General features: G+C 36.8%; 1 protein-coding gene across 6 annotated transcripts in view; it reads left to right on the top strand.

Moving 5' to 3' along the window:
• Positions 1 to 7,232, top strand: part of ARL15 (ADP ribosylation factor like GTPase 15) — a 235,351-nt gene extending 228,119 nt beyond the window's left edge. For all 6 annotated transcript variants that reach the window (XM_048931318.1, XM_048931316.1, XM_048931313.1 and 3 more), the window contains one exon: positions 3,252 to 7,232. In XM_048931318.1, the coding sequence (XP_048787275.1) occupies positions 3,252 to 3,404 (153 nt within the window). In that variant the 3' untranslated portion in view covers positions 3,405 to 7,232. The remainder of the gene's footprint in view (positions 1 to 3,251) is intronic.
• Positions 7,233 to 15,490: the final 8,258 nt, after the last annotated feature.

Genomic DNA, 15,490 nt, shown 5'->3' with positions numbered 1-15,490 from the left:
TGTTAGGAAGGGGCTACCAAGGTGTGTAGTCAGAGGATTTAAACTTCCTTTAGATACTTTAATGATTAATGTACCTCCTCACAGGAAATCTGGCAGAGGACAAGTATATATAATGACCAGGCAGAAAGCAGCTACAGAGCAGTGAAAAGAAAGTGGATGGAGTGCTGTGAGCATGCCAGTGGAGAACTCAACTGCATAAACAGCAGCAGGCATCTGATTACGCCAGTCTATTTTTGTGTTGTTTTATCTCTTATATGTAACAAAAGACTCAAGTCTGAAAACAACTTCTTATTGGAACTGATTGATGGGAGAAATTGTAGTACATTGCAGGTGCAAATATTTGTGCCTGCAAACTTATTTCCGGGATTTTCAAAACAGTAGAAGCCTGCAAGTGATGAAATAGAGTAACATACTACAAAGTGTCTCTTAGCTTGTAGAAGATCACTTCTGTGCTAATGCTGGTTTAGTTCGTTACTACTTGTAAGACAAATAGTGTTATTTTTTCTGATTTTGCATTAGATTTTTCTCTGTGGGTGTGAAGAAAATGATTGATATTTTTCTGATTGCAAGGAGTTGTGTTTTCGTGCTGTTTTCAAACCTCCTCTTAATGAGTATTTTAATTTCAGTATTCATTCAGACTTACTAATGCAGAGACTGTGAACTGTTCCTTAGCTGTGTAAAATGATGACAGCGCACTGCTGATTTTTTACATCTTGATTACACACCAAGAAATACTAAAAATATATTTTAGTCTTCTTTGGGCATCCAAATAAAAAATGTCTCTGGAAAATTTGTCTTATGAAATCAGTTGATACCGTTTGAGTATTGAAATAGAAATTAGATCTTGAAGTCTGCAGGCACTGAAATATAACTTGAAGTCATTGTGCTTTTCTTGGCTAAAGACTGCCTTGGGAAGCAATGTTGTATTTGCTCACAAATGCACAAGACTCAGTGCCTGCTTACTGCCATCATTTCCTTTTGTATGTGTTCCTACATATTTAATGATTTTAAATCCAAGTAATCTCATTAAACATAATAACCTTTTCCTAATCATTTCCTCATATGGCACAGCCTAAGTTAAAAAGCATATGTAAATAACATTGCAGACAGAGTTCATTGAGCTCAAGGAGCTGATAGCAATAGTCTTCCAGTAGAGGGGGTGTGGTAGACATCCTTTGGGTTTTGGGTCCGAAACATCTCAAGTTACTCAACCATATTTGTCAGCTTAACACCAGCAGGCTGCTCCATCAACTAGCTGTGCTGACACCTTACTTTGTTATGTTTCTGTGCCGCTTTTACTTCCTCCTCTTGTTTTGCAGTCACGGAGGCTGTTACTGAGAGAGGCATGAGAACTTTCTTTCCTGGCTTGTTGAATTATGTGATCAGTGCCACCTATTTAAAATATTAATGGGAGTAAATTCAATTTGGTGTCATCTCAGCTGCAAGAAATATTACTGTGTATCACTGGTAGAGATTATTGTTTATATTCTGATCAAGTACAATCATGTCATCATATTAGTTATTAATATGACACTGTGTCAGCAATGCTAAAAAGTTGATATTAAAATAACAGTTGTTGCAGGCTCAGTTTTTTTTTCTGATTTGTTTGATGTGCAGTGAGTGCCAGGTACTGCTCTTCATTTTCTACATTTTTTTTTTCAGACTACTATTGATAGTTTTATGCTTTGTTAGAAATACATTTGAAAAGTTTCCATCTATATCTTCATTAGGGGAAGTGGAAGTTCAGTTCTCAAAACCAAATCACTTTTTGTAATATTTGTTAATAGAAGCTCTACTCCAAAATCTTTACTAAATGACAAACCTTCTTCCACATTGCCATGGTTGAACTCTGATTTGTGTGAGTTGATGCAATCATAGTTAGTTTCTTCTATTATAATCCATTATTCAGTGAATAGACATGTTGTGTAGACACTACACAGAACTGTATAGAGATGCTGCAGGTTGTTTTTTCTCCACTGCACACGGAGCCCTCACGCTGTGTGGCTCCAGTTGGCTATCTAGGGAGTCCACTGCCTACCACAATATGAGCAACTGTTCCTGTTGCTATTCATGTGCATACTTGTGGCTTGGTCTGCAATAGAAGAAAATTAAGTATATTTGGCAAGAACTATACAGAACAAGAATATGCAATCTAAGTCAGAACTAAATATTTCTGTTAACGTGCTGACAATAGCACATATTGGTATAATTTTGGGTTTAAAAACTGAATGTCTATTTTGCGCTAGTCTATTTTTGTGTTGTTTTAGTCAGCCATGAGTAGGCTTTTGGATCAAATACTATCAAAGGCTGAGAATCTGATGAAAACAGCTTAAGATAATCTACTGACCAAAATGACCTGTAAACTCTTTCTAATAGGCATTTATGAGATAAAAACCATGTTTTGATACTCCACTTGCTAATTTGAAAAGTGAGTAGAGTATAGTATTAAATTCAAACATTTTATTTCACAGTGTTCCTGTGGGTCTGTGTTTCTAACTTGATACTGATCTTTTCAATAAGTAGTATCTTCTTCAGTATATTTTGTCAAGGCATATAATAATTCCAAAACTTGCAATTCTATACTGCATCAAAGTCCTTGCCTCCTTGATGCATATTTGCTACTGAAATAAAACTTGTTTTATTTTTTACTAGTTTAATTAAAAGTCTTCATTCTTTATAGGCATTATTACATATTGTTAGAGAGTGGCTGAAAGCTGATGGAACATGCAGGATTTTGAATGAAAACCATCATGTCCCACATCTTTTTTTTTTGTTCTAATCACATTGATGTGCTAATATTCTGTGCTGAATTTTAAAAACAAACTGATTTTGGAAGAATTTTGCTATGAAACATGCAGCTCTAACATTAAAGTTCAAATGCAACCTAGAATTTCTTTATTACATTTGCTATTTAGGCTATGCTTTTGAAAACTTGCTTTGTGTGCTTTGCTCTCTGCCTTAAGTACATATAATTCTTCCCCAGACCTCCCATGCTGTTAAACGTATGGATAGAATGGTAGCTTGCAAACAGGTCACTCACCCCTAAAGAAAACACTTTCAGGTCACAACATATAACCTATATTATAAGAACAGCTGTGGATAAGATGCTAAAAATGAGGTTCCTGATCTTTTACGTGTTGTTTTTGTCAATTTGCATGCTGTTTTCTTTCTTACTTTTTTAAGATGTGAAAGAGAGCGTTTGTGGTGGTTGTATTAGTAATACATTGGTCTCTTTTGTTTTTCCTTAATAGATCAAAAAATACTTTGAACTTGAGCCACTTGCACGTGGAAAGCGCTGGATTCTTAAACCCTGCTCCTTGGATGATATGGAGGCAGTAAAAGACAGCTTCTCTCTTCTAATAAACTTGCTGGAGGAGAGAGACTTCGAACCTTCAAGAATGTGAAACACAAGAGGGAAGAGTGATTCTCCAGGCAAATCACTGTACCTGTTCATTCTGCTCACAGATTACTTATGGTGTGGTATCAAGACTGTGCTGTGATGTTCATACACAGTGCAGAATATCCTTTTGTTAAAATAAATGCTCTGTGAATCAGGTACATGACTATTTCCAGTAAAGTCGTCTACACTACTGAAATAGGGAGTTCCTCTTTGTTTACCACTAGTTCTGCACACACTGCATGTTGCTTTCTTGCCATCATCCTTGATAGGAAATTCTGCACGCACAAGAATAACATAGTCTGTAAAGGTGGGATACTACTTGCTACCTTGTTTTCCAAAAATAATTCATGTCTTAAGGATTTGTGAGACTAATCTGTGTTAGCTTGTTTACTGACCCCACAGTATGGAAAGCACAGCCACTGAGAACCTTAACATTAGTGATACCTTGAAAGTTGTTTTATGTCAGTGCAAAGACTACTCTGAAATTTTACTAAATTAAAACGCAGTGGATGTATTAGATGATTCCTCTCCTTAAGCCACTGCATAACCTTGTCAAAGGCAGAACCATTATCTTGCTGGAAGTTCCCTTAAAGGGAAATTTGCACACAGATGTGTGCAGGTAACAGTATTGCTTAAGAATAGGTGGCATAAAAAGGTGGTAAGAAAAAACAATGTTTTTAGAAAATATACAGAAATTGGCTAAACTAGCAGTTAAAATAATTTTTTTATCAGAGAAGCAAAACAAATTTCTGTTAATTCAGCTGTGGAGGCTTTACTATTAGATATAAGCGTGACCGATTTTAAGTAAAGATTGCCTTCTTTATCACTCATTCATAGTTTGCTGTTGTTACTTTAATGGTGCCAAGGTACCATAATGAAGGAACTTCCAGTGTTTGTATCATAAGCTTCTCCTTTCAAGGGATTATAACTTGTTCTTTCAAACTTCCTCTGGCTACATGTTACTTAGAAGACAAAAAAGTATTCATTGGAAACAGCATTTATAATATGTTTGGAAAAATCCCATTTAGTCCCAGTAACACAGTGCACACTTCTTCTTTCCAAATTTTGCCCATCATAGATTTTCAGTTTTTTTTTTACTGACTTTACTTTTAAAATGTTATTGACTGATTTTATTCTTTAAAGAATAAAGAATCGCTGGTTCACCATGAAGTCAATCACAACAGGGTATGTGCAGATTGATCACCAGGCTGGTGCACACCTTGAATGTTGTGCCTTGTGCATGAGTGTCTGTGTACACAAGCTGTAGTGATGTGTCAGTGGTTCCTCATGGATCCTGCTTATGTTTTGAAGCTTGTAACTCCTGTTGCAAGGCCTTAGGCAACATATCTTTCCACTCCAAGCATTTATTTCTTATGTTTAAAGTTTATTGTAGTTTCTTATTAGTTTATTTGAGAATAAGAAAATAGTGAGCATCAGCTTTTAAAGGAAAAACCATTTCTCTATTTCTTGCAAATATTTCTTGTTGTTAAACAAAATGTTTTTATAGGTTTTTTGTTACTTTTCCATATCCTTGGATATCTTGTATTGCTCCCTCAGAACTATTTCTGCCCGAATGCATGGCCTGATAGTTACTGTTTTAACTCAGTTCCTACTATAAGAACAAAGCTGGAAAACCTGTTAAGCTCATTGTTTGACTTTGTGACAGAATAGGCAGAAAGTTTTGCTCATAAGCATGAAGGGCATCTCTTCTTGCTTCATTTTATTTCTTTTTACTGCCAGGCCAATCACCCCATTGCTTCTCCTCTTGGAAATATCCAAAAACTGGAATTGCTCATTTTAAAGCACACAGAGAAGCACTCTATGATAGTTCAAGCCTCTTTGGCTGTAGAAGCAACTCGGTTGCTCATCAGTTCCTATGCTGTGGATTAAGGAGGCTCCTTTACCTCAATTTGCAGAGGAAATGGATCTGATGTGCAGCCATAGCTTACATGAGTTTAGAGATTACAGCATCCCAAAATTTTCTTCCCTGATTAGGGAAAATGACAAATAGAAAATGGTGGGGAGGAGAAAGAGGCTCGTCTCCCAGAGAAGGAAGGCAGTTTGGCAAAAAGGTTAGGCAAAGAGATGGATTCAGAGCTTTTACTGCTTTGCCAAAGAACATCCGTTCCAAAAAATTAATTCTTCTCAATTTTTTCCTCTTTCCTTCCTATTTTGAAATTATTAATTTTTGAAATTATTTTGAAATTATGGACCAAAAGTACAAAAAATTGAAAGAATCACAACTTTATTACAGTATTGGAACTACACTCATTTGTACTATTAGTGTTTCTGGTCCAGTTGAGCAACCTGAACTAGTGATAGATTCCCTGTTCATTGCAGGGGAGTTGGACTAGATAACCTTTAAGGGTTCCTTCCAACTCAAGTGATTCTATGACTCTAGGATTCTATGACTTCATAGTTCCTGAGTTTTATATTTTAGTCATGATTTCCCAACTATGCACTGTTGGAAGGTGCTACATGACTAACATCCAAAAGGCCCACCCAACTAGTCAATGAGAATACAGCTTTGGCATATGCCAGTATGCAGCTAGACTGGACCTTTTGATGATAAATACTTTTTCTTTATGGGGATACCAACTGCACAGTAGCAGTGATTTATTTTTCAAAATAACTTTAAATATGCTTTTTCTTACTAATACAGTGATAATTCCTTAACACAGGTTGAAACAATACCTCATAAATGCTTAAGGCTAAGACCAACGCTTAACTTTACTTTGAATGTAGTTCTGTGGCTTTGTGTTGTGGATGGACTTAATGGATATGTACCCTTTTACTGTCTGTGAACACCATCTTTTTGTGAAAGTATTAAAAATGCTTATAGCAGTTCACATCACACTTCGTTGTCTAAAGTGTTTTGAATACTTTGGCTATGGCAGAATATGTAAGCACCGTGAGCACAATGCAGATTTTATTTGGATGACCAGTGTCAATGGCATTTTCTTGGTTTTGTTTAGTTTGTGACTGTATTTTTTTTTAATCTTTTCACACGTGCTCATCGTTTAGATGAAATAAACTTGGGTACTGGGCTCTACTTTCCATGCAAGTTCATTAAGGATAGAACATTGTCTTTTTAAAAAAGATACCGTGCTTTAATGTTCTTTAGACATCTGTTAAATTACTTTGTGTGTATGTGTGAGTGCGTGTATGCGTATGTGCCCACATCAGGCTTCTCAGAGCTGTAGTTGTCTGCAGCGTCTCAGCCGTCAGAATGAAAACATTATCAATCAGTATCCAACAACAGCTGGTTTTGACAAGCTTCTGTCTGCTGCTTAATGCTTTACAACTTGTCAGTGCAACTTTTTTTGTCTACTTACTCTGAGCTGATAATCTTACTGCTTCCGTGTTGTGTCCTGTACTTGTACTTCTAGCATTTGTATGGAAAAAAGTTAAATCTTAGTGCATTTTGATATTATTTCTTGATGTATAATATTCCACATGTATCTTAGCTTGCCTCTTCAAAATGCGCTATACAAAAATCTGTGATGTATTATTTCATTTAATTTCTTGCATTTCATTATATTTATAGAAGTTGCAGATTTTTGTACCGTATTAGTTAATACAGTTGCCTTTTTGTAATGGCAATTAATTTATATTACAAAAGTTTGTATCTTTACTGTAGTTGAGAGTATTAGTTAACTGCCATATTATCTTGACTTTATACTAAAAATACAGTGTCTCTACGCAAAAGTTGATCCATTCGGGTGGACAACTACTAGACATGAGGAACTTGTACTGTTTGTGATTTATACATGATTTCCACTATCAAAAAGACAAAAAGAAAATAAACACTGTGTAGAATTGAGCTGCTAAATTTGGATTTTTTGAGTAGTAACCAAGTCTAGGGACCTGGTGTATTTACTTCAGTAGGGAAACATCAAAATAGTTTATTTACTCTTAGATTAAAAAAAAAAAAAAAAAGATTGGAGCATAATCACTGCAAAATTATACAAATCTACACACTTAGATATATGTGAAAAATTAAAATTTCCAAAAGTTAGCTGGCTTATTTCCAAAGAAAAATGTTGCTACTTGAGAAATATACCTGAGAGATATTTCAGACGTGCTGGAACAGAAGCTGGTGTAATTTTTATATAATTATTCTATAATGTCAAACTGAGGGACTTGTTTACATGACTAGAAATCATCGGCACGGTATAATACATATGACGTAGCATAATACATACACAGAAAATGCTTCAGAATTTGAACAAATTAAAATACTATGGGAAAAAGAAAAGCTCCTTGGTGCTATGCTATAAAACACTTGAACAGAAAGACACTCACAGCTGATGGAATTACAGCACCAGGAGCTGGTCGGTAGGTTTCTGATTCATCTCCTGAGATATGCTTTTTCAGAATTTTATTATTTTTAAATCTGCATTAACGGAGATGGAAGTGAAAGATTTGTAAACTCAGAATATTTTCTTCGTTCTTATATGTTACATAAGTAGGAACAGAAAATCTGCTGATCATCCCTCATTTGATAGCTCTTTAAAGAATTTTCATTAGCTCATTAGCCCTTTGACCTAATAGTTCAAACAAATAAAAACATCTGTTTGTGTCAGCTGTAGGGTTAGTCATCCAGGGCCTAGGTTGACACAAGGATGAGAGAGATATCCTATCTGAAAGGAGAAACGATTCCTTTTTCAGTATCTGCAGCTGAAAAGGAGCCCTGAAATCTCCCTGTAAAGAAGTAGGACTGCTGAGTTCTGTTAGATGAAGGTATAGGGAAAGATCATTAGCCTGCTCAGCCCTCATGGGTGAACTGACTAATATTATTGTGTGGGTTGGACTGAAGATCAAGTCTAATTGAACAAATAATGACATTTATGCTTAATGCTAGCTGCTTTTAATACATTTCAGCTTTTATCATAGCTATATTTATAGAAACTCAAGATATGTTGTCTATGCTGCTTGTTCATTCACCAGATTTCATAGGAAAATGTAATACATGTTATTTTGGTGGGTTTTAATGGAATATATTCAGGACAGACTCACTTATGCAGTGTGTTTATGCATCAAATATGCTGAGCGCTTCCGTTTATGATGTTTTAAATCTGCCTTCATCACTGAATTACTGAAACTGTCTACAGAAGGGTATATGTTCCAATGTGAATATTGAGGTTAACTGTAGTCTGCACAGCTCCAATTATCCTTGGTGGTTAGCTGGAGAGAACGCAGGGCAAATGTTAATCTGTTTGTCTTGTTTACAGTAAACCCAACAACAGTGTACAGCAAAATGTCCTGTGCTGGTTTGGGATAATCATGAAAAACGAAGTCAGAGTGGAAAGTGTGGAGGGTGGAGATGATGAATAATCCAACCAGTCTACTATTGTGGGAATGGAGGACTTACTGCCTAGCAGTTTCTCAATTTTTGGTTGGGAGAATATTTGTAAAGAAAAGCTTTTATACAGTTGATTTCTAAATACAGCAACATTTCTTCTTGTATGAAAATTCTGTTTATATGCCCCTATGCTAGTACAGGCATGTATACAGAAGCATGCACTGTAGCTTTCTATTATGCTTCTGAGCAATATGAAGAAAGCAAGTCATTGTTATTTTCCTTAGTTCTCACTTTTAGATTGTAAGCTAAAACTAAGAAAAACAAAGTACAGCAGAGATCTATTTTATCTGCCACCTTGAAGTTGTGAAATGCTGTTGTTCATTTTTATTACTATGCCATGTAGCTATGATTTATTGCAGTTCAGTGTGCCCAGGGAAGTATTTTGTGTGTATTAAGTAAAACAAGATAAAAATTAATTATTATTTTGTGGTTTCGCAACTTCCATGTATAAAGAAATGCCCTCTGTCTAAAGAGACATTTGCTGTTGGAGTATAGAAGTCTCATATTATCGCTCTGATGTAAATTACTGCTAACTGAAATGTTCAATCATTGAAATCCCAAACAAAAGATCCAATACTGGATGTTGTGAATATCTTGCATAGTTCCAAAGATAGTGTGGAGGAGAGAGTAAAATCATTACGTACCTGTACATGTTGCAAAACCAAACCAAATTTAATGACAAAGCACAGCAAAGTATTTGCTATTTTAACAATATGACAGTCTTGGATTTGGAAGCTTGGTCGATTTTTCAGGATCAAAAGAGCATTTTGTAAAAAGCTTAATTTTATGGTAGGTTACATTTTGAGCTTGTGAACTTTGATGCAGTCTCTTTAAAGCAACAATTCCTGTGTGTTAAGGCTGGTGCTTTAAAAATCCTTTGCAGTGGCACCCCATCTCATTTCCACTTTGCACACTCATTTTCCACTGATAACACATCTTGTTGCTTTTTTTTTTTAAACAAAAGATTCTCACACATTTCATAGAAAACTTTGTGGGCTACCGTGTGGGATGGCATAGTCTTAGAAAAGATTATGACCAAATTAGGAATAGAGTCAATGTTTTTTAACCTATGTGCTAGGATTGCTGTATCACATTCAGTGACTGTTGTTGCTGCCAGTATTAAAATCCTGAGTTTTTAATGCTTGTAACAACACGTCTTTTAGCAGAACTATGTCAGAATTATTTTAGTGTAGCAATCGCTGGTAGTGTTGTCCTAAGGTGTACAGATTCAAGATGTGAATTGGATTGTAGCATTTAGAATTAACAATGATTAAATGGCAGTATCTGGGAAATTTTCTGTTTAACAGTGAAGGGAGCGATGCAGTCTCATCACTGCCTCAGTATTTACCTCTCCGCAGAAGAGAAATGCGCACTCATTGTCAAAAATGCAAATTAAAAAAGCTTTAGTCTAGCTTTACTAAATTGCTTTCTTGCTGTCAAGATAGTTTAGGTCCTTGGTGTACTTGTATGTTAGTTAAAGCTGAAAGAATTCCTTTAAGTTCATGAAACTATGATTAAAAACAAGCAAAACAGACAAACAGAAGATGCTAGTTGCCTCTTCTAAAAATATTTTTATGCATGATTTGCAGGACTGTGACTGATGGAGAAAAGTTCACTGTTTACCTTTAAAATTTAGATCATGACCTTTTGGTTACAGTAAATACAGTACTGCAAGTCTGGTAAAGTAATCACATATAGTAAAGGTATTGAGACCATTTACTTCACATTCCTCTCTATTAGCTTCCACAATTAACATGATCCACAGCTGAAAAAATAATTCTGGTTGTCAGTGATAAATGGGGTGTAATCGTCAATCACTGAAGTTGACAGTATTATTTTAAAGAGATACTGCAAACAAATGTTTACCCAAAGATAGCAGTATGTTGCTGAGATTTTGTTCCCTGCGGTTTTCATTTCATTTACATGGCAAGATGATTTTAGTGTTCATTTTCAGAATAAAAAAATGTATTTTTTGTTTCCCACTTTTTATTCCTATAGAGTAAGGATAACATTCAAACATCAAAGTCTTTAGCAGAACCAGGAGCATTCCTGGTAGCCCAGGCCATAAAAGCTGAGACAGAACCTTAGCTTTTATTTCTTTCCTTGTTCTGATGAATGGACCTGAGGTTTTGTTTCAGGTCTGTCACCATAGAGAGGTGCCAGTAATATATGAATCTACTGCAGTGGGCTATATAAATATCTTGCCTATTTTTAGCACTTGGTTTTGATCCCCAGAGAATTTTAATATCAATGTCAAATGCTATGTGATGTTTTCATATCTTGATCCATTGGTGATTTAGACATGTAAGAAAATGCAAACCATTTTTGTAGAGAAGATATCCCATACTAGCGTTTTCTGAAAAATCTTCCATAAAATTGCTTCAGAATGGTGAATCTTGCTGTTCTGATTACTTGTGAGAGATTCAGCAGGCAATCTTGCCTTCAGGTTTGAGTCAAATCGAACACAAGAGAAACTGTTTTCTCTTTCCAGCTTAGCATTTTATAGTACATGGATACTGGTGATTGCACGTTCTCAGACAGATCATATGTGGGAGACACCTAATGTCTAGCCTGATTAAGGCCCAATGGAAGTGGTTAATACTGGTGCTAATCAATATTTCTGGTTACTGGTTTGATCCTTAAATGCCTTCCCGCACATAATGGTTAAAAACCACACCTTTTGTGCTCACACCTGTTTACACAGTTCCCACTTGCATGATGCAAGCATGCCTTCAGAGAGGTTGATTAAGCAGGAGCAGAGTTTCCTATGGGAACTCTAAAGGATCATCAGTCTCCAGATGAGCCACAGTATTGTGGCTTTTCTATCTGAGAGTGCATGAAGACCCATTTATCACCACCTTTATTCATGTATTTATATATTCAGTTTGAATCTGTCTACTTTAGCCCAGTGAAGAACTCCGCATCATGCAATTGCTGATCTCTGAATGGTGGGTTTATCTTAAAAGAGGAGTTAAAACAGGAGGGGCAGCTGTGATGTTTCGTTTTGTGATTAAAACATGTAAAGCATATTATTGAAACACTCAGTTGGCTGGAGTATAACTAACATGAGCAGATATGTCCTGATCCATCTGGCTGACACTGAAAATGGATTCTCATTTGCTAATCCTGGAATTAAACAAGAAAAATAAATGGGTATGTAACAGCTGGTAGGAGAAACGTAGTGGTAACAAAACAAACAAACAAAAAAACTACTTGGTCATTCATTTCATTTTTCTGTAGAGATGAGCATCACAAATAGATCAGTTCATCAAGAGAGGTTAGCCCAGTGTAATTAAAGACGCTGGTCACCACTGTGTTGTAACTACTTCGTCTCAGGGGTTGGGAGTCTGAGCCTACGGCATGTTGACCATTGGTATTCAGCACATAGATAACAGTGATGAGGGGAGAGGATCTGGGGAGCTACTGGCAGCAGTTCCACTCGCTAGGCTGGACCGACCACTTCTTTCTCCACAGGGGGGCTCAAAAGACCATCAGCAGTGCAGCTCTGCCGCAGGAGCACACATCGCTTGTTAGATCTACTTTGGGTTCATGGGCCACAAGCCAGCCACGCCAGCTCCCTGAGACAAGCACTTTTCAAGACGACAAAAGAAATACTGAACTGGGAAAAGCAGTAATGGTGGCATGCCTCCACACCTGTCAGGCTGTGTTACAATTTCAGTCTTTGATTGTTGGTCCCATAAAGGTGTCGTTTTTTTTTCATGTTATTAGAGCAATTACAGTTATTATACTAAATTTGTCCTTTCTGAAGGGAGCAAGAACAAATGAGGGAGGATTTGCATACAAATTGAACCTTGCTGTGTGGGGAACTCACAGCAGGTCTGCTCGGCAGACAGGCAAGGCGGTGAGATGTTACAGGGGAGCAGGGTTTGCAGACACCCTTCTCTGTGGCCCTTTGCTGATGACCCTTTGAGGAATGTCTCCAACTGTCTGGCAGATTCATTTGACAGAGAGGCATTCTGGAGCGCTGTCAGCCAGCGCAGATCAAAGCCTGCTCCTCAACTGGAGCAGACTGGGACACGTGGTTACCCGCCCCGCGGGCGAGGCCTGTTCTCAGCGCTGCCTCTGCCAGAGAAGTGCGGCCATGTAATGGTGTAACTAGAACATAACTCCCTCTGTGTTTTGGGGAGTACCTGCTCACCCCAGTGACGCTGTGTTTGAGCAAGCAGTGCTTCATTGCTTCATTTGGTGTCATGAAGCCAGGCTACTGCCTGCAGTGCCAGCCTTCACCAGGCATCACCTCCTGGGAATAGTGTCAGGAAGGGCATCAGATTCACTCTGTGGATGTTTGTAGTTCAGAAGAGATGCAGGTGATAGGTTTCAGAGCTGTTTTAAATGGAAATGAACTGTCTTTCAGGCATGGGAAGCCATTTGCAGTATCCAGATTTCCTGCTGTGTACCCTTATGTTAACCTGCTCTCGTTGTCCAGGGAGAGGCAGAGGGTGCTCCTAGCTTACCCAAATGCTAAACAAAAAAAAGAAGCAGGAACAGTCTAATTTTTCCCTGGGACTGAGTTTTATGCCTCAAGTAGCTGCTGTACAAAGTATGCTGTCATTAAAATCAGTGGAGCAAATGCATTATGAGAGCACAGGCCATGGCAGCAAGTTGGCGGGCTCAGAGTCGTGCCATGCGTATTGTCACCTCTGGCCTTTCTGTTGCTGCACCCTAAAGCAAGACAGCCATTTGACTTCAAAAGCAGGTGTTGATAAGGAAGGGAAATATGGTTGTGAAAGGTAGTTCTTAAACATTACTCCTTTCTCCAGTCCTTGCTTTCTACACTCTCCAAGCCTCTCCATAGTTATGATACTGAGTTGCTGTTGCTTTGAATATAGATGTGAGGCTTTTGTAGTGCATTTACTTTTGTGGAATGCTGAAGTAGAGCAGAATGGTATTTTCTGATGGCTGAAAGGCACATGTCTTTACTAGTATGCAGGGATGGTATAGAATACTACAGGTGGCTGGACACCTTCCACCCAGAGATGGAAAAGTTTGTATGCACTTTGAATATTCCACAGCTGCTTAGTTACAAAAGAAATAGTTGGGTAATAGTGAAACTGGAAATTTTGCTACTTCAAACTATCAGATTTGGAAAAGTTTATGATCTGATTTAAATGTTCAAAATGGAGCCCCTTTTTAGATTTTGACTAGGTTTAGTCCAGCAAGCTCACTGGTGAGTAATAGATGTGTAAATTGACTTTCCAATATCACTAGTGGAACAATGCATTTAGAAAGCTTTCAAATAAACCTCTGGATCACTAAGTTGTTCACACCAGCACTACTCTGTACCTTGCTGTTTGAATAACGAAGGATGTTACTGTGCTTTAAATAAAGCAACGTCATTTGGTGCTGAATGAGATGTTTTGAATTCCTGTAGATGTGAAAAATTGGAGCTTCTTTTTTTTTTTTTTTTAAGTGGAAGAATTGTCTAGAATGGTGTATCTTTGGTCAACCTTTCAGCTCTTACTGCAAGAAACAAGTTGCTTTCCTGGTTTAATTTTCACAACTCTAGAATATCAAAACCTATAAAAGTATATTGCATTAAAACTGAACTTGCAGAGGCCTGATTGAAGGTAAATACTACTTTTTAAAAAGTCTTTAACAGTAACAAGTTTAGCAGATACTCTACATGCATGTGTTGTCAGTTCATCTCCTTACATATTTCAAAAAGTTATCTCTGTTTCACTATCGGATCTGTCTTGGAAGTTTAACAGTACCTGGTTGAATATGAGTATTCAGTGTTGCTGAGTATCTGCTCCTTAATCAGTGTAACTATTTTGCTTTTCAGTTGTGATTCAGGACAGAAACAGAAGTGCAAATTTATTTCCATAGCTGAAGTTGAACAGCTAGTACAAAAATTACTGGTTGTTCATTCAAATACAGGATTTTTAATAAGTGAAAACTGGCTTTTTACTAAGGTATATTCCATTGTAGATGCAGAAAAACAAGCAAACAAATTAAGAAGTTCTCATTTGCACTGTGCAATTTAAATTTAAGAAAAGAACAGAAAGGATAATGAGAGAAGCTAACTTTCCTCTTCCAAGCAAGAAAGAGAAACCACTTGGCTGGTAAAACATCCTGCTCTAGAATTCCTGGTGGGCTCTTTGATTTACAAAGATCCATTCAGTTCTCACTGTTACTAAACTAGAGGTGTTAAGATTTGGAGGCCTTCACCAACTGGTCTTAGTAACAATCCAAGTAATCAAATTTCTCAAATGTCATATTTTTGCTGGCTTTTTAAAACAAACAAACAAACATTTACTTCTGACCACTCTATGGGTCAGTGATCTAATAATTGAGAAAGTAGGTCAGACTTCAGAAATTCAGTAATGTTGGTGAATGTATTTTCCATTATATAATATATAATCTATTGAACATGCAGAAATATTTTTCTCTTTTTTAATCAATAATTCAAAATGTTTTACTTACTATATTCATTGCTAATTTTACTCACATGAGGATTTTTTTTTATAGATCATTCCTATAAACAGTAAAGATGCTAATTTTTGGACTGCAACTGTATGAACTTGTTCAGAAAGTATTTTCTGCTGTGATCTTTTCCATTAGAAATCTGTTTTGTTCCTTTTCATTTACATCTGTTAACCAGCACTAACCCTTATATTATGTACCCTCAAGCATTCCCCTTGCATACAAGGTTCTACAAAGCAAATACTTTGAACTGTGTTCACATGTTTCCAGTGAAAATGAAC

The sequence above is a fragment of the Lagopus muta genome, chromosome Z (assembly GCF_023343835.1).
Source record: "Lagopus muta isolate bLagMut1 chromosome Z, bLagMut1 primary, whole genome shotgun sequence".
Lineage (NCBI taxonomy): Eukaryota > Metazoa > Chordata > Aves > Galliformes > Phasianidae > Lagopus > Lagopus muta.
Note: the sequence above shows the minus strand (reverse complement) of the source record. Positions and strands in the feature narration are given on the sequence as shown.